At 40.3% G+C, this 25,038-nt stretch overlaps 1 protein-coding gene across 4 annotated transcripts in view; it reads left to right on the top strand.

Moving 5' to 3' along the window:
• NBAS (NBAS subunit of NRZ tethering complex) overlaps window positions 1-25,038 on the top strand; it is a 350,592-nt gene that overhangs the window by 154,554 nt on the left and 171,000 nt on the right. For all 4 annotated transcript variants that reach the window (XM_039531043.1, XM_039531042.1, XM_039531044.1 and 1 more), the window contains exons 37-40: window positions 405-518; window positions 1,723-1,846; window positions 14,691-14,767; window positions 15,334-15,471. In XM_039531043.1, the coding sequence (XP_039386977.1) occupies window positions 405-518; window positions 1,723-1,846; window positions 14,691-14,767; window positions 15,334-15,471 (453 nt within the window). The remainder of the gene's footprint in view (window positions 1-404; window positions 519-1,722; window positions 1,847-14,690; window positions 14,768-15,333; window positions 15,472-25,038) is intronic.

Raw genomic sequence — 25,038 nt, 5'->3', positions numbered from 1 at the left:
GTAGGCTTTTCCTTTGATGATGGAGAGTGAAGAATGAATTTTGAGTCTTTTGACCTCTGATCATCACACACAATGACCACTGGCTTTGAAATTAGTGCTTTTCTGTTAAAGTTCTTCATTTGCATGCCATAAGACTTCTTTCTCGTTTGATGGGTTATTAGCTACAGGGGTATACACAATGTAAATGTTTGCTATTACATTATAAGGGAGTACAGATAAGTAAAAACAATGCATGTAACATCCCATCAGTTTTCATGAAGTTTAAACTCCAAATACACTCTTATGCAATTAGCAATCACTTTGATCTATACTAGTACACAAATGAATTGGCCTGGGGCTCTGACATGAGCTGGCACCTAGTCGACTAGTACCACACTGGGCTTAATTCTGCTTATTCCTTCCAGGGCCAAGAATTTGGAGATGTATTAAAAAGCAGTTCTGGAGCCGATGCTGCAGTGGAAAAGCAGAGCTGTCATCCCTTTTATGAATCTCTCATTGTTGATTCCTATGTTGCAGAAGTAAGTTTAAGATGCATTAAAATACACTTATAGAAGCATTGAAAGAAGACCGTGCACTTGTTTGAGGAGCTCAAAACTATGGGTGACCTTGTAACTCCCCCACAGCTCAGCGAGAGAGATATTGGCTGGTGCAAAACTTGGTGATAACTGCTTCACACCCCAATCTGTTAGCAATCACAGACAAACTTCTCAGGATTATGCCGGCCCTTACTTTACCTTGCAGGTAACACTTAGTGCACTCCAGTTCCGAAGCCCCCTGGAAGAGCATTCCCATGTGGTATCCAGCCCCTGTCACTGGAACCTCACAGTAATGACCAAGTCTGCTGTCTCCAAAGAAACAGTGCACACACAAGCTTGTTTGATTCAACTAAGAATTCATATTTTGCTTACTATTACAGTACAGAAATCTGCTTATGATAAAAGAAAGAGAAGTTTATTAGCAAAGATAGAGTTTTAACTCATATTGACTAAAGGTAGTAGAATCAGAATTGATTACAAATAAAACAAAAGTACAACATGCTTTTAAGAGACCAAACATAACTAGCAAGCTACATTTCTTTGTCTAAAGCAGTTTTCTCACCCTCAAAGCCCTTTTGCACAATTCACTGATTCAAATCAGGATCCAGATTTAACATGAATCACTCCCCTCTGCTGCTAGTGTTCCTCAGTCAAATGGATCACCAAGGGTTCCCTTTCATCCTCCTCATAGTCCAGAAAAAACCTTTGAAATGTATCCCTTTGAAGTATACCCCCCAGACAAAATTCTTCTTCCCTGCTATTTGTTCTTTTGTGTGCTGATGCCATATTGTCTCTCTCATTCCTGGGTTGACTTAACATGCAAATGAAGCTTGCTTGGTGTTGACTTACCCAATGTGTGCTTTACATAGGAGAGCTAGGCAGACAGGTAAAGCAACATTCATTTGTTTTGGAAAATACTTCATTATCTACACTGTCTGTTTACATTTCACAATGCTTATCGTAACCAGTATGATAGGTTTCATTTTACATATTAAGTCAACAGGAAAAAGCAAGTTAACAGGAGAATTATTAGGTTTTCTATTGCTGCATAAGATCTCTATCTAGAATTTTAAAAAAGGGAACTAAATTATATCATTGTATCTAATGTAACGTATTACAAAACGTGAATTGTTTTTTTTAAAGAGGATATTTTAAACAATGCAACTGTGATTTTTTTTTCTGTTAGTCTGAAGTCGCCTATACTGGATTCCAACACAATTCTTCAGAAAGTTTTGCAGAAGTATTGCTGAGAACAGGAAAATTAGCAGAAACTAAAAGTGAAGGGGAGGACCTATTTCCAGCTACAGAAGGTACATTGTTTTCTGTTTTATTTATAATATAATGTGTGTGTATATACTGTAGATTTTCAATTATTCAATATAGTGTTTGAAAGTGATATTTTAGTATTTTCTACAAAGTTCATTATGGTTTAATTTCTAACAAAGAAAAAATCTATCAAAAGAGGCAAATCCTTGAAGGGTGCAAAAAAAAAAAAAAAAGGATGGTTTCGTTTAGGGTAGTAGGTCAGCAAAGTGTCTGGAAATCTCAAGAGAGTTCTAGATTGACAGTAATCAGGAATCGGAGTAGCAGCCGTATTAGTCTGTATCCGCAAAAAGAACAGGAGTACTTGTAGAAGTGTCACTTTTAGAAGGCTCATGGGTGCTTGGCCATTGTGACAGAAATAGCCGCGCGCTTCCAGTGGTCCACAGATACAGTTTGAGAAGCAGTGGAGTGCAATAAAGTGTCCATCAGATAATCTGCAGATAGGTATGTTCATCTGTTGCAATTAGAGTTCATATCTTTGCCACTTTGCTAAAATGATCTTTGAATTATAGGGTTTTTTTCCCCACTATTTTATTTAGTGCATAGTTCGTATTTAAAATTTCTGGATTCCCTAGAACTTCTCTTTACCAAAATTAAAATGTATATAGGGATTACACTGAGAGTAATTCAAACATGCTTAAAACTGTCTTCACTAAAAAAGGACGCTTCACCAGGGAAATAGATTGCTTCACGGAACGAGCCACCCAGATACCCCCGGAGAACCTGTTTCAATACTGGGGGGGGGGACAAAACAATGACCACATATCCCTAATTGTCATCTAGCACCCTACACTGGAATCCATATGGGTATCATCAAACAATTACAACCCGTACAGGACCGCATCCTGAAAGAAATCTTTCCCGAACCCCCTCTTCTGGCCTTCAAACAACCCTCTGGCCTCGCCAAGCTCATCAGAAGCAATCTCCCCACAGACCAGGACACACCAACTCAAAGTGGCACCAGACCCTGCCCGAACAACAGATGAAAACCCTGCAGACATATCTCCACTGCTATGATGATCGTTACCCCCACAAAACACCTTTCAATAGCCATGAATCCTACACATGCCTATCCCAACATATGGTGTACCTCATTCAGTGCATCAAATGCCCCAACACCCACTATATGGGTGAAGCCATACAATCATTACACTCTCAGATAAATTCTCACAGAAAAATGAGACAAAAACACCCTGTCACCCCAGGTGAACACTTTTCACAAAGCGATCACCTCATATCTGACTGCTCAGTCCTCGTTCTCAAAGGAAATGTGCACAACGCTTTCAGAAGACAAACCTGGGAACTTAAATCCAGAGCTGTGCTAGACACTAAAAGCTGTGGACTTAAGAGACACTGGTTTTTAAGGCTCATTAAAACAGTTTGTAGCACACTCTACTGCCTGCTAACCCTTAATTGCCCACTTAAGTGGTGTGCTACAATATGTGTGAACCCCATATGTTTAACAGTCCTGGCCCAACTTCTGTTTAGCTTAGACGCTCTGGTTACCTTCCCCAGACCAGAAGAAGAATTCTGTGAAGCTCGAAAGCTTGTTCCTTCCTGCACCCTCACCTGCCTTGGGTGTGTCATTTAAAAGTGAAACATTCTCATATTAGTCTTGCAATTTTCTCCCCTAGCTATGATTATATATCTTTTTCCCTTTAGCTGCCTCCTGCTGGTTTAAGAAATGAACTGTTTAAATATTTACATGCTGTTAGTGTCCTTTTGAAGGAAGATGTCTGTCTAATGCTTTACTCTGGAGAGTTCTGGCATGAAAAAATAGTGTATTAGATCCCATGAAATGTGAGTAAAGTCTTTAAAGTGAAGTTCTCTCCATAAGCCATACATTTTAAACTGAAAAATGGAACTATTGTGCAGTTAAAAGGCATATTCATGGGTGTGTAAAGGGTATACAATTGGCTAGCTCTGGATGTGTGATTTATTTCCATGAGTTACTGATAACAGCTTAATTCACCTCTACCCCAATATAACGCTGTCCTTGGGAGCCAAAAAATCTTACTGCGATATAGGTGAAATCGCGTTACATTGTATCGAACTTGCTTTGATCCGCCGGAGAGCGCAGTCCGTCCCCCTCCCGGAGCGTTGCTTTACCACGTTATATCCGAATTCATGTTATATCAGACCATATTATATTGGGGTAGAGGTGTATGTGAAGCAAAGCCATGAGTTATGAAAAGTAATTAACAATGATCATACTAGGAGGATGGCAGGTTGGTTCCCTTCATGCTGTCTTACTGCAACATCAGTTTTAGATTTAGTCCTTACTGTTGATCTGCCTGTTTTATCTTACATGCTTCAACAGCACTAGTTTCCAGATGTTGTGCCAGCGTTTCTTGTATTGAAAGAGGAACGATCTGAGATTGGAAAGTATTTATTCCTGTGTTTATAGCAAGGCTTTATTGGCAGGGCTGGTGTTTATTTAAACAAGCCTCTGAGTGACCCAGAGCACTTGCTGACATCAAGTTATAGACTTCAGTCTGGCTCTCTCTAAGTCACTGGATACTTTTAGACTGAAATTTTAGGATTATGTTGGGTTTTATTTATTTACTTTGGACATGACTGGAATTGGAATGGTTCTTCATAGGCCCCACCTTCACTCTTTAGCTCCAGAGGGCAGGGCCATTTAGATATTGTCTTTATTTCATTTAAATGTAAATGAATAACAATGGAGCTGAATGTGTTGTAAGTTGTGAATCCCCTGGAAACTATTTGAAAAATGTGTTGAGTATGGTAATGTCAAAAGAAGAGTTGTATCTTTCCTTCCTTTCTATCCTATTGTCACTTCCCCCATAGTCATGCCTTAGTCCACATGAATTTGCTTTTATTTTTCTTTCCACTTCCAAATGCTTCACCTGGCTTCCAGATAAACAGTGCTGCTTCTCTGTAAGTTACAGAGTTTCTATGTTGTAACTTCTGTACTGCTCCTCTATGCTGTGGGCACTACTTCTCTGCTATCGCCCTGGAGCCAGCTAAATTCTCTGTTCTGCAAACCTTCCATTTGGCACTCAATGTGCTCCATCAGACCTTTCATTTTCAGTAGCAAGACTCAGCTGCAACCTCATTTCCTGTAATCAGTGAATTTACAGTTTTGCCAACTCTCACAATTTAATCATGAGTCTCACACAATAGTTCATTTTTTTTCATAAAGCTCTAGCTTCTAGAGTCTAGTGATTGAGAAACTCGGCTTTATTTTATTAGGCTTCTAGCCCTTATGGTTCTGGATAAAAGCTTGAAAATGTGGATTCTAAAGATTAAAAAATTAAAAGGCAAATAAGAACCACATTGCAACCTTAACTCTGTCCCTCTCTAGCTGGCAATAGCTACTGGGAATAGTTCAATAAGGGTGATGCCATAATCAATAGGCATGATGAAGTGCTGTGAGACGGTGTCATTGTTCATGTTGTGTTCCACAAATTTTAATTGCAGCATGTCTCTGCATGCAGTCTATCTGCATTCACTGTGTTAGGTGTAGCTGTATTGGAGGGTGGAGGGACTGGTTGGAGCAAGTTAGAAGAATTCTCACAGTGATATGAGGAGAGGTGCATGTGAACCTTCACGGATCAAATATATCTCATTTCAGTGCTGAGTTCTGTAGGCTGTATCAGTAGGCACGATTTATGAATTATGTGTCTTACCATGAGTCAGTATTAAAACACACATTAAATATGGTAATAACATTTGCTATAAACCTGGGTCTGGTGCTACATGTTTTAGAAAAGAGGCTCTCAACCGTTTCCATTCTGAGGCCCACCCAACATGCTATACAAACTCCAGATCCTAGTGGAGGGGGGGTGGGGCTTGAGGCTCTGGCTGCCAGGTGTGGGTGGGGGCCTTGAGCATAGGTGTAGTTTGACTTCTGTTGTGGAGGGCGGGCAGTGCTCGGCGGGGCTTGGGTCAGCTCTGCACAGTGGGGCCCAGGGAGGGAGCACCACATTCACTTCCTGAGTCACCTGAGGAGGCCACCCAGCCTGTCTGGGTTTGGGGGAGGAAGGGAGACAACTAAAAATTATAACTCGTGAGGGAGGGGCAGGAATTGCTCTGCTCCGAGGGCTCTGCTGGCCCCAGGTGGCTCTTACTGGCTGCCTGAGCAGTCAAAGGGGCCTGGGAGGTGAGGAGGAGCCGCAACCCCAGGCACCAGCATGAGGAGGAGGAGGAGATGGGAAGTGCTGCATCATTTTCAGTAATCACCATGAAAAATGAATTAAAATTTTCCAGATTTTCATAGATATGCTCTGAGTTCTACACAAACACAGTAATTTTTCCACAGAGTTTTCTACATAAGAACATAAGACCAGTCATACTAAGTCATACCTATGGTCTATCTAGCCCAGTATTCTATCTTCCAACAATAGCCAATGCCAGGTGCTTCAGAACAGGGCAATCATTGAGTGATCCATCCCCTGTTGTTCACTCCTTGCTTCTTTTGCGGAGTGCAACATTTTTCTAGTGAAACTGACCACAAAAAATAAAAATAATAATAATTATATTGACTCTTGGACCTTTCTAATGTCTAGCAATGTTTGTTAAAATGCAAACTGTATTATGCATCCAAGAGCTGTTCCAGAAGAAAAGAAAAACACACAAACAATAAATAAAGTTTGGCCAATCCATCAGTGACTCTATAATATTTTATAGTCACAAATTCTTTAGTTTCTTCAATTGGGCATTGACTTCCTTAAAATACCCAGTTTGCACTGACAGGGTTACAGTTTAATCTATGGGAATGTGGATAGAAAAGTAAATGCTGCACATGATGTGAATATCTGGCAGTTTTGTGATAATCACCTAGAATGATGGGTAAATGGCAGTCTCCTTTTAAGATGGTATGAGTTTTCTCAGGCGATCTCAGATTGGGTCACAGGACCATAAGCCGTTATTTTTTCTCTTCATTATTATAGGCTTTGCAGTTTGAAGATACGAGTTTTGGCAAAACTCCTTCAGTGATTAGCAGTGAAGGCATTCAACCAAAATACTTGTCTCCTGAATTTATTCCTTTAGTTTTTATCAAATCTACAGGTTTTTTTTTTTATTATTATTATTTTTAAGGGAACACGACAAGGCTGGGAACCCTAAAACGAGACCAGTCGGCTTCATTTTGGTTTGCAAGTAGTAGAGTGCAATTAACACAAGTTGTGTGTACATGGCATACCAACCCTTCTTCCCTATATACCTGAACCGTATTGCAAGGTATCTGAAACTAATGAGAATATTTTATATGCTTCAGATACAAGATTTCCATCTATTTCAATACCTTGCATATTTCCAGGAACAAAGGGACACCACAGCATGGGTATTTGTGTTTGTATCATGTGCATAAGACACACAGAAACTCACTACTCTTGGTTTGTATACAGCAGGTTGTCCAGATGAGAAGCTGAGATGTCGATTTAATATTGTTCTTGGGTGAGACTGCAGATTTGGTTGATATAGATAACTTCATTGACATGATCTACTTTGACTTTTGAAAGGCATTTAGCTTGGTTCCACATGACATTCTGATTGGTGGGGTTTTTTTGTACAAAATAAATTTAGCTCATATGAAATAGTTACAAAAACTGACCTCATCTTTTTGTTATTAATGGGGCATCATCCATAGGAAACATCCATGTGTTTCTAGTGGAGTTCCACATTTATTACTCATAGGCGAAACACTAATCTATGGTTTTATCAGTGATTTGGAAGAAAATACCAACTCATTGCTGTAAAAGTTTGCAGATGACACAGAGATTGGTGGAGTGGTAAATAATGACAGATCACTCGTACAGAGCAATATGAATTGCTTGTTAAGCTGGGTACAATCAAACATATTTTAATACAGTTGAATGTCAGCTCATATAGCTAGGAATAAAGAATATAGGCCATATTTACAGGATGTGGCACTGTATCATGTTAAAGCAGTGACTCTGAAAAGGAATTTGGGTAATGGTTGATAACTAGCTGATTATGTGTGTGACAAGGTAGCATAGCAGTCTGGAAAGAATTAAGGGTTCCTGGCCTGTCATATGATTCAGCAGGAGTATCTAAGGAGGAGGAAGCTGGGTACAGAGACAGAGCATACCTTTCACTTCTTGTCTCCCCTGCTAAGCAGGGGCAAGGGAAATCCAGTGTAGGCCAATTTAATTGCTTTATTATTTGTAGTGTTTATGGTTTTGTGTTTGACTAATAAACTGAGGCAAGCACCTTAAACGGACGTGGGTTTAGCTTGGCATTGCTTCCCTTCCTCAGCTGGTGAAATAGCCTGATAGCCTACAATCAGCGGTGGCTCCAGGCATCAGCGCTCCAAGCGCGTGCCTGAGGCGGCAAGCTGCAGGGGGCACCCTGCCGGTCCCTGCGAGGGCGGCAGTCAGGCAGCCTTCGGTGGCATGCCTGCGGGAGGTCCCCGGTTCTGCGGAATCGGCAGCAATTCGGCGGCGGGTACGCCGAATCCGCGGGACCAGTGGACCTCCCGCAGGCAAGCTCCTGAAGGCAGCCTGCCTGCCATGCTTGGGGCGGCAAAAAAGCTAGAGCTGCCCCTGCCTACAATGAGCTTCCAGTACACTTCTCTAGCTACAAAGTCTAGTGCACAGCAATATTAGCAGCGGTTGCAGTACAACAACACATTGTATGAAAGATGCTTGTCTCTTATGTAAAAATGATGCCTTTGATGCCCTATATAGTTAATAAATATGTGCAGGCAAACAGACATTTGTGCACATTACTTTTGGTAAAAGTCTAAATAGCAATTGTTAACATAAATAGAACAGAGTAGTAATTTAATCAGCACCATAAAACATAATTTTATATATAAAGTCAAAGATTATTGAAAAAAATATGTTCTATGTCTCTGGTCTATCAATAGGTCACTGAATAGATTTGAACTCTTCAGATCTGTCTATCTATGTAAAACTTGTAGGAGGTGAAGGATAGGAATCTTGTCAGTTCAGCGGGAGGAGTAGAGATCTTGATAGATCTGTAGATAGATGTTATACACAGAGTGGTAAAGATAAGGGTATTTATTTATCCAGTCTCTTTTATGGGCATTGATTTCTATATCAATAATATGGGCCATTTTCCCTCTGTGAATGTTGCTTTGAAATTAAACTTCTCATGTTGTTGTTTTCAGAGAGGTATTTGGTTTTCAAGGTGCTCATGCTTGCCTTACACAATACTTTTTTGCAGTGATCTTGGGTTTCACTCATTCCAGTTCTTGCTGTTTTGACTGCAGAAAAGTTACATTGTTCTCTTAGTTTAAATTAATTCCCCTTGAAGTCTTTAGCAAAATGCCCACTGACTTTAATAGGATCTTCAAGAGTGTTCTGAGGTGGGGTTGGATACCACAGTGATATGAGCCCTTTGCAGATAATGAGAGATAATATTAGGAATTGCTATAAGGATCATAAATGTACAGCCTTGACTATTGTGTGATGTGCCTCAAACAGTGCTAATGTTGGCTTGGTGAAGAGCTGCTCTTAGATGACACTGAACAATCTTGGAAGCAGAGCCTGGAAGCATTCCAAGCTTTCCCCTATACCTTCTCTATTTCTGAAGGCTTCCACTTTGAGACCCAGAATTGAGAGCCCCAGCTGGTGTTAAAATTGCATCAGCATTGTGCAGAATGGCTCAGATAGGCTAAAGATACAGTGTTTAGATCTATTGTCTGTCTCTGCATTCAGAGAGAGGAAGTGAAGAAACACCATCAAAGATGTACATGAAGGTCAGGATCTCTTTTTGCACAGAAGCCTAAGGGTTCCTACGACAGTTTTTTGTCCGTAATGAGAAAAAAGCTTAATTTTTTTTAAGAGCTCTGGAGCAAGTTTCAAGGCTTATAGCATCCTTGGAGGCCAATCTATCTTTTAAAGAGAAACTATAGACTTTTTATCCCTGATGACTTCAAATTATTTTGACAACAGATGTCTTCAGAATTATCAAAAAAGATGGAAGATCCACTTCAGAGGAATTCCACCAAACTGCTCCTCTCAAATGCACTCAACAACCAAGAATTCAGGAAATTCATTGTCTTATGAAGAGCATCACTCAGACATTGACAGTGGGTGCAAAAGGGAAGAGGTTTAGTTCCAGTTACTTTCAGATGACCCAGAAAACAGTTATAGCCCAATTCTGTACTTCTGATTGGGTTACATCTTTATTGGGTTACAGAAAAATTCACAGTGAAGTGTTTGGGAGCAATCATGGCAGTTTGAAGAAGGCTACTTATTAGGTTTTCCTGACTATGAAGATGCTTAAATTCACATCTGGTGGTGATATACCCATATGTATCTCAGATTTCCAGTAAGGGAGCAGATTAGTTTATTCTCAGGAGCTAGTCTAAGATTGCAGCACCAACTCCTTAACAGTTAAGAACAACCACAGTTCTCACCACTTTCCAGTCCAAGTTCAAGGCAAGCTTCTTTGACCTTGCCTTCACTAATAAAAATATATAGCACAATATGTATAAAAATATATTGTATACTATAATGTATTTTTTTGTAAATCCACATGCAACTTTTCCATTAGGAAAAGGAAGGGAAAAATAAGGAAAAAACAGTATATGACTTTCACTAGTCATACTGCAAAAAGAACAGGAGTACTTGTGGCACCTTAGAGACTAACACATTTATTTGAGCATAAGCTTTCGTGGGCTACAGCCCACTTCTTCGGATGCATAGAATGGAACATATATTGAGGATATATATATGTTTCCCCCTCCCCCCCCCACACACACATAGAGCATGGCAAGGTGAGAGTTGTCTTACCAACTCTGAGAGGCCAGTTAAGTAAGAAAAAAACTTTTGAAGTGCTTAATGCAGTCTTGGAAAGCACTTGGGGACCATGCTGATGGGCACAGTACAGGAACCTGAATAGAATAAAAGATTGCCTTTTGTCCTGGTGTTAGTGCCATGGTTGTTCACACAATGCTTGGGAGTACTGAGTGGCTAACTACGTAGGAGTATAGTGTTTGTGTACCTGGACAATTGGCTCATTAAGGACAATATTTTGAAAAAGATCCAAAGATTAGTCATGCAGGTTCTGGCTTCATTAGTGTTCTCAAGGAAAAAAAAACAACAGAATACCAGCCTTTCTACAGCTAGAGAACATCAATAAAATGTTAACAAATTCCTATGCAAGTTATTCGCCTTACCATTGTATTTCCTGCCCTGAACATAGAGAACATCGCAAATAACCTTTAGTTGCAAAAGCAACAACATTCAGATTTTAATAGTAACTGTTAGGAGATCTGTTAGATATCTTGACTCAGACAGGATCCAGGACATGTTGAGTCTAGCCAAAATAATTTGCCAGAGCTAGAAGCTTTTGTCGGAAGCCAAGTTATCAGCATAGGTAGTGATGACCACATCTGTAGTCTTAGTACCGGTGGCCTGGTGCCACCTGAGCAACCTCTGTGGTCACGTGGCATCCAAAGACTTGCTTATTGCATCTGGCTGAGGGAGAACCACAGCCGGATGGAAGTCCAGTGACAACCTGCAATTATAAATAGTCCTCCAAACTTTTTCATTGTAAATAAGTAACCGCATAAGCAATCCCACTCCCCTGGGATGAGGAGCTCACAAGAAGAGGCTGAAATACACAGGCCTCTTGGTAGGGAGCCCACAGGAGTGGTTCTCGGATCAGGGAGTATCAGAGTGTATCAAATCTCCTTTTAGGCCATGTGTATACTACATGGACTATAGCAGCATAGCTGTGGTGCTGTAGCTATGTCAGCATAACCTCGTAGTGTAGACATAGGTGTCATTGTAGGAACTCCATCTCCTGAAGCAGTGGTAACTAGATTGATGGAAGCATTGTTCTGTTGACCGAACTACAACTACAATGGGTGTTAGGTAGACATAGCTACAGCACTCAGGAGTATGGCTTTTTCACACCCCTGAGAGACAAAGCTATGTTGACCTAAATTTTAAGTGTCAACAAGGCTGTTAAAAGGGGCAGGGTGCTAGACATGCAGGGGTTGTCACTATTATATATTTTGGTGAAATCATACTCCTGCTCTGCAAATAATTGAGAAAGTAAATGTGGTTTTGGCAGATTAATAATTCCTCATTGTAGTGTTTGATCCACGTTTTATAAAAGCGTGTTTACAAAAGTTTGCACGTGATTCTTGGAACCGAGAGTGGGTTTTAAAAATGTAATATTTAGGTTGAGTGGGTTGAATATTGGTTTTGAGGAGATTACAAAAATCAAAGCAGACACTACAGAATTCATCAGGGGCACAATGAGTGGGAAGAAAGTACAAGTATACATGATGTCACTGTGATCTAGTGATTAAGCACTCCACCAGGAGTTGGGAGACTTGGGTTCTGTTTCCGACTCTGCCTTTGGTTTGCTGGGTGACCTTAGGCAAGTCACTGCACCTCTTTGCCTCAGTAGCCCATCTGTAAAATGGGGATAATGATACTGACACCTTTGTAAAATACGTTGAGATCTACTGATGGAAGAATTATTACATCTTCCTGAAGTGAGCAGAATAACTGCTGGTGATATTTTTTGTGTCTGGCATAGTGCATTCAAGGTAAGAAGATATACAGTAAAACCAAAACACCTTATTCTGTAGTGCTGCTTACATATAAGTGGTGTCCAAGTGCTGCCATTTCTATTTGAAACTCACAAGTTCAGAGAAAGTTCCTTCTTCGTAGGATTCACTTAAAAGTAGGAGATCTACATAGAATAGACAAGATCCTTTGTCCCCTGCATGCCTCAAAACTATGGGTTTTCCAGTTTCTCTTAAATGACTGGAGGCAGGTGGAACCTTTTGTCCTGTCTGGGGCATAGGTGTCTCTGCTTTTCCCAGATTTATATTACATGTAAGGCTTATTTTTTATGGGATTTATTAATTTCATTTTGTCAGGGTTTATTTTTCGCAATTTTTGAGTTTTATGCAGATGACAGAAAATCAGCTTTTTGGGGGCTTTTGTAAATGGCTTTTATATATACTGTAATGAATAATGTATATTGTATGTGTTACTCATTGCAGTAGTATTTATTCTGATTAATCTCTTTGCAGTGTTTCAAACAGCACTAGGTTAAAGTGCATTAGGGAACCTTTAGTGCACACGGGCAGGATCTGCACAAACTAGATATGTGCAACGCTTTACTGCACTTGAGAAATCACACTCCTGTAGTCTGCATGACAGCTCTGGTTAAACAAGCCGTTCAGGGACTGCACAAGGGGAGGAGGGCTAAGCAGGGGCATGGACCACCCCAATAATCGGCTGCGGCACAGAAGTCCGTGGGACGAGGGCACAGAACATGCCCTTCCAAAAGCAATGAAGTTTAAATTCCTGTGCATGCCCCTGAAGCCCTTAGGTACAAGTAACCATTTCTGGTGTATTTTCTGATGTTTTATTGATTAAACACTAATTTCTTTTTTGTATTGGTGTGTTTTATTGATGTTTATTGAGTAACACCTAAGATCAGAAGCCTCCAAAGAAGTGCAAATGGCAGACCTCCATGGTGACATTTTTTGGACATCTTGACTCTTCCTTTTCCCCCCCCCCCTCAGACAGTTTAATTTGAAATTTAAATGCCCTGTAAGGGAACCAGCAAATTTGGTTTTGGAATGTTGAACTCAAGATTTTCCTCGGTCAATCTGCTGTCCCCAGTCACCTGCCTGGCAGAGAAGGAGAAGTTGAAAGTCAAGGTCAGGAAATGTGCTCTTGACTCAGAGGCAGAGAGAGTTTGTCCTGCCTGAAGACTCCCACAGTTTGTCAGATGAAGTTCGTTCATAACAAATCTTATTGCTCATTCTCCCATTGCCTTCTAGAATCTCTGTGATTCTTCTTCTCTTCTGATAGGAAAGCACTGGCCAGGAAAGTTCTCTCTTTTATTTGAAAATCAGTACTACAATAGGGGCTAATATAAAGCCCATTGACTTCAATGGATTTTGGATCACAACCACAATTTCTCTGCAGTCTTTTGGTATCTCATCAGTTGGCAAACAGCTTTCAGAAATAATTGTTAGTGAAACAGTTAGCTAATTTTCTTAATTTTTTAGAATATGTATCGTCTGAACCAGCTGCTTTGCTTGTTCTTTATCAATACTTAAGTGTACAGGTCTTCCTTTAAAATAACACAATACTATGTTGCTTTTTTATTTAAAGATGAAAAGTTGATTAATAATTGAGATTTTTGTTGTGTGCAGCTTACAAGTAAATTTGATGCTCTGGCTTCAGGAAACAATGTATTTTACATTATTCATAGAATATCAGGGTTGGAAGGGACCTCAGGAGATCATCTAGTCCAACCCCCTGCTCAAAGCAGGACCAGTCCCCAACTAAATCATACCAGCCAGGGCTTTATCAAGCCTGACCTTAAAAACCTCTAAGGAAGGAGATTCCACCACCTCCCTAGGTAACCCATTCAAGTGCTTCACCACCCTCCTAGTGAAAAAGTTTTTCCTAATATCCAACATAAACCTCCCACGCTGCAACTTAAGACCATTATTCCTCTGCTTGGTTTTCTTTAATGCTCATAACTTTATACTACTGCCTTGATTTTACAACCTCAACAGATTTAGTTGTTGTTAATCAGTGCAGAAAATGTTTCAGCAGTTTGTTTTGGGGTCTGATACTGCAGTAATTCACCTTTTTTGCTTAATGTATAAATGCTTTGCTTGGAAGTTAAGGTAAATCGGGATTGCAGTTCAACTACACGTTATCTTTTTCTGGATTGCACTCATGAATGTTTAATTTAACATATATAGAATGCTTCAAGCTAGAGTCTAAAAATATGGTTACATGGTAAATATTTCACTTGCTAACGGTGAAGGACAGATGGGTCAGTAATCAAACCTTTATTTCCCCTCTCCCTCCTGTATTTCAGTTCTGTTACAACTGGCTAGTGATGCTTTACCAAATGATATGACCTTATCCCTTGCCTACCTACTTGCATTACCACAGGTAAGTTTGTGTGTGTGTGTGTGTGCGCGCAGACGTTAGCCTCTTATATATTTGCTTGCTTATAATCTTGGAAACCTGTTTCTTTGGGCTTAAAATTTATATCCTTGTTCTCTACAAAATCCAGCTTTGGGCTGATAATGTTGAAGAAAATCTGAACAGATGTTACTAAACTGTTGTGTTGTGAGTGGTGATGGGAGCCAGACATCCTGATATTAAAATTAACTTGTCGAGCCTTTTTGCACAACAATAACTCAAATGTGGCTGACAAATTTGGAAGGTAGCATTTTAATAAAGAGGGATCAGAATTGTATTTAATGTAGCTGAGTGATATTTTGTGGTAGCCTCAAGACAGGAGCTAGTGTAATACAGGTGGTCTTTTGTTATGTATTTTGATGCAGTTATGTCCATTTTTGCTCTGTATTAAATCCCTTTTAAGGGGGAGAAAAACCCCTATAGACAGTTCTACTTCTAAACCATGGTTCAAGACTAGCTTCTAGAAAGCTTGTGCACTTACAATTATAAACTTGTTAATTCTTTCATCTAAGTTAATGTCCTTTTTCTCCTAGGTGGTAGATGCCAACAAGTGCTTTGAAAAGCAATCACATTCTGCTTTATCTCTCCAGCTGGCAAGTTATTACTATAGCCTGCAGATCTATGCTCATTTGGCACCATGTTTCAAGGACAAATGCCACCCCCTCTACAGGGTTAGTTCTCTTTTTTCTCCCCATATTCATTAATATGCAATATAAAATCTATTCTAAAAAGCCTGTATTAAGCCTGTTAAGGGGCAGCTCTGACTTGCACTTTGGACAGTCAGCCAGGTTGTATATAATTATTTCTTCTACTGTTCTGTAAACAGAGAAGTACTCAACATATGTTTCAAAATAGTATAATACATGTTTTTGATATGTCAGGTTGTTTAGGATTTGTATACAGTAGCACTGTCCATTTCCAAAGCACTTTACAAACATTCGTCATGTACTGAATAGGTAATCTGCCAGCATGGATATTACACTTCTGGGGAAGACTAAACTGTCTGTCTAAACAAGACCTGTATTGTTCCAAAAGATTTCTTTTGCGTGTTTTGAGACAGTGTATTGTTGCACTGTACCTTAGGTCAAAAATACGACATTGCAAATTGATTACCAAATGATAATTTACTCACTGATTTGATTTGACTAATTTCTTTCTGTTGTACGGATTCTCTCCTTATTCATCACTAATAATGTCCCCACCTATGGAATTTTGGAGGTGGTCCAGTGTTGTTTCTTGGAGGCTCAGGGACTAAACCCAACCATTCATCTCAGGCCACTAGATTTTCTGCCTCCAGCAGCTGAACAATTTGAGGTTCAGTTTCTCTGGACCATTTTATCTTATCATTTTTTATTTGTATTTGTTTTATTGGAATAGTGACTTATAATATTTCTTACTCCTCTTCCCCAAGATCAGGTATCTGGCAGAGTGGTGGGTTCAATCACCTGGATCTCCGGCTAGCAGTACCTCCTTTCCGGGACTTCTCTGCCTCCATTCACTCATGGCAGAGCTGTCCAGCCAGCATAGGGAGAAGCAGTGAGGCAGCTCTAGAAAGGGCAAATTAAACTCTGCCTGTTCATAGCTAAGGCTACGGTTTTGTCACAGAGGTTGCAGAAGTCACAGAATCCGTGACTTCCAAAGACCTCCATGACTTCAGCCCTGGCAGCTGGGAGCTGCAGGATCCCGCCGTCTTCTGCAAAGGCAGGGAGCGGTAACGTACCCCCGCTATCTGAGGTAGCGGCCCCCCACGCTCTCAGCTGCAGCAGAAGTACCCCACAGCTCCCAGACACCGCCGGCAGGGGACCTCCACCAGCTCCCCACCTGCTGCCGCCATGGGGCAGAGGGACCCCTGGCTGCTCCCCGCCCGCCACCATCACGGGGCAGGGGACCCCGGCATTGCTCCCCACCATTGGGGGGAGGACAGGGGAACCCCAGCAGTGCTCCCTGCTGCTGCGGGGGGGGGAGGCAGGGGAACCCTGAGCCCCCATGGGCGGTGGGGGCCCCCGAGTTCCCAGCCACCCCGCAGCTGCCCAGTGCCTTCCTATTTTATCATGGATATTTTTACTAAAAGTCAGAGACAGGTCATGGGGTGCTGTGAATTTTTCTTTATTGCCCGTGACCTGTCTGTGACTTTTACTAAAAATATCCATGACAAAATTTTAGCCTTATTCATAATCAGCTGATCCTTGCACTGCCACAGCATGCAGCTTAGAGTCAGACCAGCATGTTGGGTTGCCCCATCTCCTCCCAGAAACCAACTCTATGCATAAGAGTTTGATCAGGAGATTCTGAGCATTTTGAGGAGAGAATCTATAGACAAGATGCTATCTGACCAGCTCAGGGAGTTAGTCCTGCAAAAGACTCTGCTTCACTGTGGGGAAAGGACTTTGCATCCCTTTCCCCTGAGGCCTGAGATGCCTCAGCCGTCACTGTCACACAAGGGCTCTTTGGACTTGTTAGATAGTCCAGAAACTCACATTGCACCTGCTGCAATTACTAGACCTCTCAAAGCAGGGACACCTTCATCTGGATCTAGAAATCAGACAATTAACAGCTTGGGCATCAAAAGAGAAGTAAAGTTCAGCAAGGATTCTCCATTAGCCCCTCATGCATCTTGGAATCCAAGCAGAACTCTCAAGGAAATTTCATTCGTTGATCTGGTCAAATTACATTTCTAGTGTGAGGGGAAACATAAAGCTCTTTGCAGGAAAGGACTTATTGTGCAGTATCTGCAGAATGGGTTCCTGACTTCCAGGTGGTGGTATAATATAAATAGAATAATAATCACAAAGTTCTGGTGATCTCAGCTGTTAGGGGGCTTATTCCTTCACTCTCTTATTTCCCTGGTCCTTCTCGCATGAACAGAGAGCAACCATACCCGAAGTCCGAAGGTGCAAACAATTCGATGTTTATTGGGGTGAACTTCCAGCAAGCATGATTCCAGTTTCCTTCCTCAGTATCCCCCTTCCCAGCTCTGACATCACAGAGCCTTGCCTGTGTCCCTGTTCCCAGTTCCTGTTCCCATTTCCCCCCCCTTGGCGAAACATTCCAATTTTCTCACCCCCATTTTCCCCCCTCTTACTTCCTGTGTTGCAGTCTATTTTTCTGTAACATTACCTATTGGCGCGTCTTATTTCGCAACCTTACTGGCATCGGGATATTCCTTGGTCACCGACTTATGACAAGTGTTCTTAAGTTTACAGCCTAGTATGGCTAAGCTAAAATCTTACAGGCCTCAGCCTGCAGGCCTTGCAGTCCAGCCATGCTTTACGTATATACGTCATACACACTCATCACACTTCGGGATCTAGTAGCACAAATATGGAGTATGAATAGTAAAATAATAGCTCAAGCATATGAAGTACATACGCCAATTCACAGAATCATAGAAGTATGCGACTGAAGGAACCTTAATAATAGATCGTTTTCTGTTCATCTCATTCCATGCAAAATGCTGAGGCCTTAGGGTCTCAAAGTTGCTGCAGGTAAGATGTTAGAATCATGCACCAGTTGGCATCCTAGGCACCTGGGAAATTATTCACAGAAGTCCTGACATATATTGGAGGGAAGGGGGAAGAGCATTTGGGTTGTTTCTACATAATTCCTTAGTGTGTGTATCTCTTGCTTTATTCATTGATCTGGTCAAATTTACATTTTTGGTGTGAGGGGAAACAAAGTTCTTTGGGGGCAGAGCTATCTCTTTGTGCACTTCCTAACACAATGGGGCCCTGACCTCTAGATAGGGGTCGGCAGCCTTTCAGAAGTGGTGCGCCGAGTCTTCATTTATTCACTCTAATTTAAGGTTTCGTGTGCCAGTAATACATTTGAATGTTTTTAGAAGATCTTTCTATAAGTCTATAATATATAACTAAACTATTGTTGTATGTAACGTAAATAAGATTTTTAAAATGTTTAAGAAGCTTCATTTAAAATTAAATTAAAATGCAGATCCCTCTGGACTGCTGGCCAGGACCCAGGCAGTATGAGTGCCACTGAATATCAGCTCACGTGCCGCCTTTGGCACGCGTGCCATAGGTTGCCTACCCCTGCTGTAGATGCTGTTGTCATACAAATAGAGTAATACAGTAATCACAAAGCTCTAGTGATCTCACGTACACTAGAGTTTCTTCAGGAAGTTCTGTTGGATTCTTACAATCAAGCACCATAGAAACATGGATGCAGATCATAGCAGCATTTTGTAGGCAGGCACATTGGATTCTTCATTTGCGTATCAGATGCCAAGTTTAATCACAGTAACAGTGTGACAGTCTTTTTGTTGCTATTACTTCTGAAAGGCAAGTTTTGGAGTTAGTTCCCATATTCACACAAGAACCACTGGAGAAAAAGATTATTCCCATAGCTCCAGAAATCTTTCTGTTTAAGGTAAGTTCCGAGTTCCACAATTCCTGGGAAATAGTTTTCCCATCATTTTATTGTAACCCTTGGAAACTTGTTGCATAAATCAGTATTCCTAAAACTCTGAAGCGATATCTCAGGCATCTGTAGTACATATACCAATTGTGTCCTGGTCATCACATTCTATTCAAAATGCCAACACCTTAGGACAGGGGTGCTGGAACAATTTTTATAGTAAAGGTGCTGATGATGGAAACCATGTATTTGGTGTTCGTTATGACTACTTCAAGCCAGGAGGTCCGGCAGTATCCCCAGCAGCCCTAGTTCCAGCACCACTGCCTTAGGGACTCAAAGTTGCTGCAGGCAAGATGTAAAAATGCTACACCAGTTGTCATACTAGGCATCTGGCCATTGCCTAAACAAAGCTTTCTCTTTTAATTCAGAAAAAAAGGACAGTTTCCTTCTCCCTCCAACTCTTGGTAAGGGCCCTATGTCAAATAACTTTTTCCAACCACATTTTTAACATCATAACTCCTCCAAATCAATTTATGTAACTAAGTATGTTTCTGCACCTCTCATCCTCAGCTGCAGACTCACATCGCTCAGCTTCTATTTTGATCCAAGAATTTCATGATTGAACTTATTGTCACAAAAGAAATAATAATGATCTCCTTGTACAACACTAGGCTAGGTGTAGTCCCACAGTTGTATTATTGTGTTCCTGTAACACCTACTTGTTCCCCTTGCTAAGTCTCTTGTCCCTTTTTAAAAAATGTCTTGGAGGCAGCAAGAGGGGGAAAAGAGAACTTGTGCTACGCGTTCAATTTAGTGCTATTTTCAAGCTGCTCTCCAAACACTGATAGTGTAAAAAAATTATATTCCTAAACTTATTCTTCTCCAGATCCCTACCCAACTGCTCTTTTCTCACTCCAGTTGTCAAATTTGCAAGGTGATCTGCTACAAAGTGCTGAAGTTCATTTTACTAAAAGATCTGGCTTCCACAATCAGAGGAGAACCAGAACGCTCAGTTAGGGAGTGTCTAATTTTCTTGCCACCCTCTGATTGTTTTTGTGGTAGCCGTATGTGGACTTTCACATAGCAGTACATGGCTGTAAGTTGCTCACTATCTCATGGAGACACAAAGATGCTGCACGTAATCACCTAAGACTTGAAAAAGTTTTCTAGTGAGCTGGAGCAAAAAAAGAAAAAATACTGATAGATTAAAGTGCTTTCGGGACTGAGAGATATTTTGAGAGACTTATACCACAGTGATTCTGATGTACTGTGAGAAGTGGTTTGAAATTGTAAATGCATTTCATACAGGCCCCCAAATAGCTATCACAGGTTAACAACCTTTGAGTCCTACCTGCTTGGGCTGAATTTAAAACAGAGATGAAGAGGCGTAAGGCTCTGTGTCCCATTACAATCTACTGAACTATCCTGTCGTCTATCTTGTATTTTATGGGCAGTTATGTTTTGTGGTGCGATTTAATTTGAGCATGTAGTCCATGAGGTTTTGATAATTACCATGCTCATTTAAACAGGATAACTTAAAACTCAATAAATCATCATTGCCACACATCTCACTTTCTGTTAGGTTTTTTTCCCGATAAGTAGTGGGAAATCCTTTTGGACTTCTCCAATGCAATAAAATTAAAAAAAAAAAATCTAAGAAGTATTCCATTAGCCAAAAATTGCCTGAGTATTCAAACAATGGAACCTACCATTTAAGGGGTTTACTATCAAATCTATTTATATGAGTATTCCTGCCTTTATTACTCAGATATGCATAACATCATCCCGTTTTGACATCCATAGGTATAAATCAGTTATGTCTAGAATTGTGTATTCATTACAGTGAAATAAAATACCAGGTTAAAACTATTCCCCTGCTTATAAACAAGAGTGGAGACTTCTCATTTCAAGCTTTAGTGATAGTTCCACATAAATTCCATTTCCACACCATGGAGTCTTGTACCAAATAAATAAAGGAGGGACTCTCCATTAGGTAGTTATAATTTTAGAAATTGAAGGTACTGTGGAATTGTAGTTCTAATGGCTGCCCATTTTGGGTAAGCAGTATGGGTCAAATTAACATTATTATGCTGTCCACAACACACACAAACTTAGAAATTGGAACCTATCATTTTATAAGCAACATTTTTTTAAAGGAACACATAATTAACCAAGTGCTGCTGGATAAAATACGGCAGGATAGGAGGGGAATTTAGTAAATATTAAAAACAAAATACCCTATATACTTGTATTAATAACTATCATTTTCAGATACAAAATTAAGAAAAAAAATCAAGTGTTACCTATCCTCATGCTTCAGGACATAAACTGATTGGTATCTGAGGTCAGGAAGAAATCCCTCATGTGTAAACCAGATGCATTACCTCCAAAAACACTGCCTACTATACACACCTGAATTCCATAGCAGAAAATTCTATTTTTTTTAAAGTAGTAACTTTAGGCTCAGGGCAAATGAAAGGCAATTGACTGTTTCAATTGACTCCAGAACCTGATGAACTGGAACATCCAAGAGTATTTTTTTTTTAAATTAAGATTATTAAAAGCACTTAAGAGTGTCAGGTGCCCCCCGATACAGATTAAAAGGACATGCTCCCTGGTTTGAGGGGTTAATAAACTAATGTAAGATGTGATTCAGTGAAAGGAGTAACAGACATTAGGGAAGGATCAGAGAGCAAAGACATGAATTACATTTGTAAAGGTTGCAGGCTTAGGGTTTAACCGTATAAACACATTGTTCACATGGCAACTTGAAAAACAATGTTAAAGTTAGATATCCAAGTTTGTCATCCACTCTACAGCTCCTGGCTGTCCTTCTGGAGAAATTGAAAAACGTACACACATACTTAACTTTACATACTGTGAGTAATCCCACAGTAGTCAATGGGACTACTCTCAGTGCATGAAGTTAAGCATGTGCATAAATCTTTGTAAGGTCAGGGCTTTACTCAGTGAAGGCTAGTGCACAGAATGAGGGACTTAAAAAAAAAAACTTCAAAGATAGATAAAATTAATAGGTGATTTAGTCAACCATTTTCTTATAGACATCCTGGAAAAAGTGAGTCTTCAAGAGGGATTTAATTGAGGAGAAGGTAGGTCTTATTTACACAGTATTAAATCCTGGGACTACATCAGTACTCTCAGGTGTGCACTAAAATTTACAGCCCAGCTGCTGTGCACTAACACACCATAAAGACAACCCTGTAGCGTCTTTGTGGACCACTAAGATCACTTCTGGAGGACATTTCTGTTCTCCAAACCTAAGTTTCTTATTTTCATCAAAAGATAAATTGTGTAGGTCTTCTTCCTATTGATAGAACAATAACTGGTTTATTGATCTACAAGGAAAGCATACTATCTTCGAGAGTGTGGGGGTCCTCCAGGATGCCGTATTCTGAACACTTGTGGTGTTCACAGGCAAACAGAAAAGATATATGGACCTACTTTGAGTTCCAAATCAATAATACACATATGTAGCATTTATTTTATCTTGTCGTGAAATTTCTTTTTACTTGAGGAATTTGTTAAGAATTACTAAACTTGACTGAAGAATTGCAATTTGGATGTTCACCCCAAAATTGTCTGGAAAAGAGAAGACTGAGAGGGGACATAACAGCTTTCAAGTACATAAAAGGTTGTTTCAAGGAGGAGGGAGACAAATTGTTCTTCTTAACCTCTGAGAATAGGACAATGGGCTTAAATTGCAGCAATGGAGGTTTAGGTTGGACATGAGGAAAAACTTCCTGTCAGGTGTTTAAGGACTGGAATAAATTGCCTAGGGTGGTTGTGGAAATTCCATCACTGGAGATTTTTAAGAGCAGGTAAGACAAACACCTGTCAGGGATGGTCTAGATAATACTTAGGGTACGTCCATACTACCCGCCGGATTGGCGGGTAGCAATCGACTTCTCGGAGTTCGATATATCGCATCTCATCTAGACGCGATATATCAAACTCCGAACGTGCTCCCGTCGACTCCGGAACTCCACCACCGCGAATGGCGGTTGTATGTCCCCAGAAGCTGTGGCTATTTCATTTATTTTGGACCATCACCTTTCCCTAAAAATAGCATGTCTTTGAAACAGTTCTTTACAAGACCAGTTGGCAGCAGTGAGTATGTACCAGCCACTTTCACAGGGTTATTTGATCTTCACTGACCCATGGACTAACAGATTCTTGAAAAGCCTCCAGAAACTTTCTGCCAGTAACAAAAAAAAGCTACTTCTCAATGGGACTTGATCCTTGTTCTCCCTGATGCTCACTAAGCCTCCCTTTGAACATTAGCTACATGATCCATCTCTCTCTCCTATCCATGAAGGTTTCATTCCTGCTACCCATCACCTCAGCCAGGAGAGTGGGTGAACCTGGAGCGCTGATGGTGAATCCTCCTAACACCACAACCATGGCCTTTTGCACTAAATGTGATAATTGCTATGGAGTTTCCCTTTCCATGGAGGATTTTTCCTATCCCCAAGAACATATAGACAAAGTACTGTCAGCCTTTTCTAGTGGTCTTATGAATTTCCCTACACTCCATTGGTCTTTATCTACTCTTGAGTGCTTTTAGAACTGTTTTCTCCATCCAGCAAATCTCAGCTGAAAGAATTCCAAGGATTTTTCCAATTTGCTTAAAAGTTTCAGAATTTACACTTGCAGCAGCTTCATCTCTGAGAACTTCATGTGATTCTCTGATTGTGCTGATGGCTCTGAGCAAGTCCAGTTTAAATTTCACAGTAGAAGTGAACCGTGGCTCTCCACTGTTCTGGCGGGAAAATCTTTGGAGAACCCTCACCCAGAACTTTAAGAATGTAGCTGAGAACAATATTTCTAAGCTTTTCACTCTGCTACCTACGTAAGCCTTCTGCCACACTTGTATGTCTTTGTCCTTTTAATTTTAGTACCTAGAAAGAAGAAATTAATTTATTCCTAAGTATCACATCAGCCAAAGGTAGGGGAAGTGGCATTCACATCTCTCTCATACAGAAAACCTTTCAGAATATACCCTTTTCCTTCTCCCATCCCTTTATTATCTTCTGCTTTTCTGGTAATTATATAGATTGTAAGCTCCTCTGGGCAGGGAATCCCTCAATGTTTATTCTGTGAAGTGAAATGCACGTACAGCTCATCCAAAAAGTGGTCTGTAATTTTCAGTGCAAGAGAGTAGGGTTTTTTTCCCTAAATGATTCTTTTATATAAAAAAATTCATTTCAGTTAAGAGAGAAAAATATTTTAGTGTCATGCTCTTCCCCTTTTTTCAGTGGCAAAACCTGAAAACTTTTCAAGTTTCATGCTTTCATTTTAGTGGGAATTTTTAAAAAGGTTTTTTTTTTAATTTCTTGCATAAAACAACCATGTAAAATCAGATCTATGTACACATCTGTGTAGCTATGATGTAATGATAATACAACCATGCCCTTAGGACTCTCCTGATAAATTCCTGAGATAATGCCTGGAAAGCTTCCACCTTCAGCATTGTGCTCTAGAGGGTCTCTGAGACAATAACTCAAATTAACCTAGATCTTCCACTTCTGTTTGCTCTTAAGAGTAGGGGACCATGTTTTATTTCTGGTTTCCTCCTTGAGTTTTTCTAATGGGGAAATCACCTCACAAAACAGGACTTTTAAAAGCCAGGTTAACTTTCCTCTTTGCTATTCTTTTGGAAATGTTTTCTGAAATTGATTCAGGTTAGATTTCTGTTACCAGAATTATTTAGGAGATTTAGATGTAGGGGAAATTGGAAGTATGTATCAGATATGTTAATACTGGGGAAACTTAATGCCCTCTGGATGACTTGTACCTTTCAGTTTACTGTGGTGGTATGGTTATGTATGATGATAGGTCTTGGAAGG

Source organism: Mauremys reevesii, linkage group 3 (assembly GCF_016161935.1).
Source record: "Mauremys reevesii isolate NIE-2019 linkage group 3, ASM1616193v1, whole genome shotgun sequence".
Classification (NCBI taxonomy): Eukaryota; Metazoa; Chordata; order Testudines; family Geoemydidae; genus Mauremys; species Mauremys reevesii.
The sequence above is the reverse complement of the archived record's forward strand: the minus strand, read 5'-3'. Positions and strand labels throughout refer to the sequence as shown.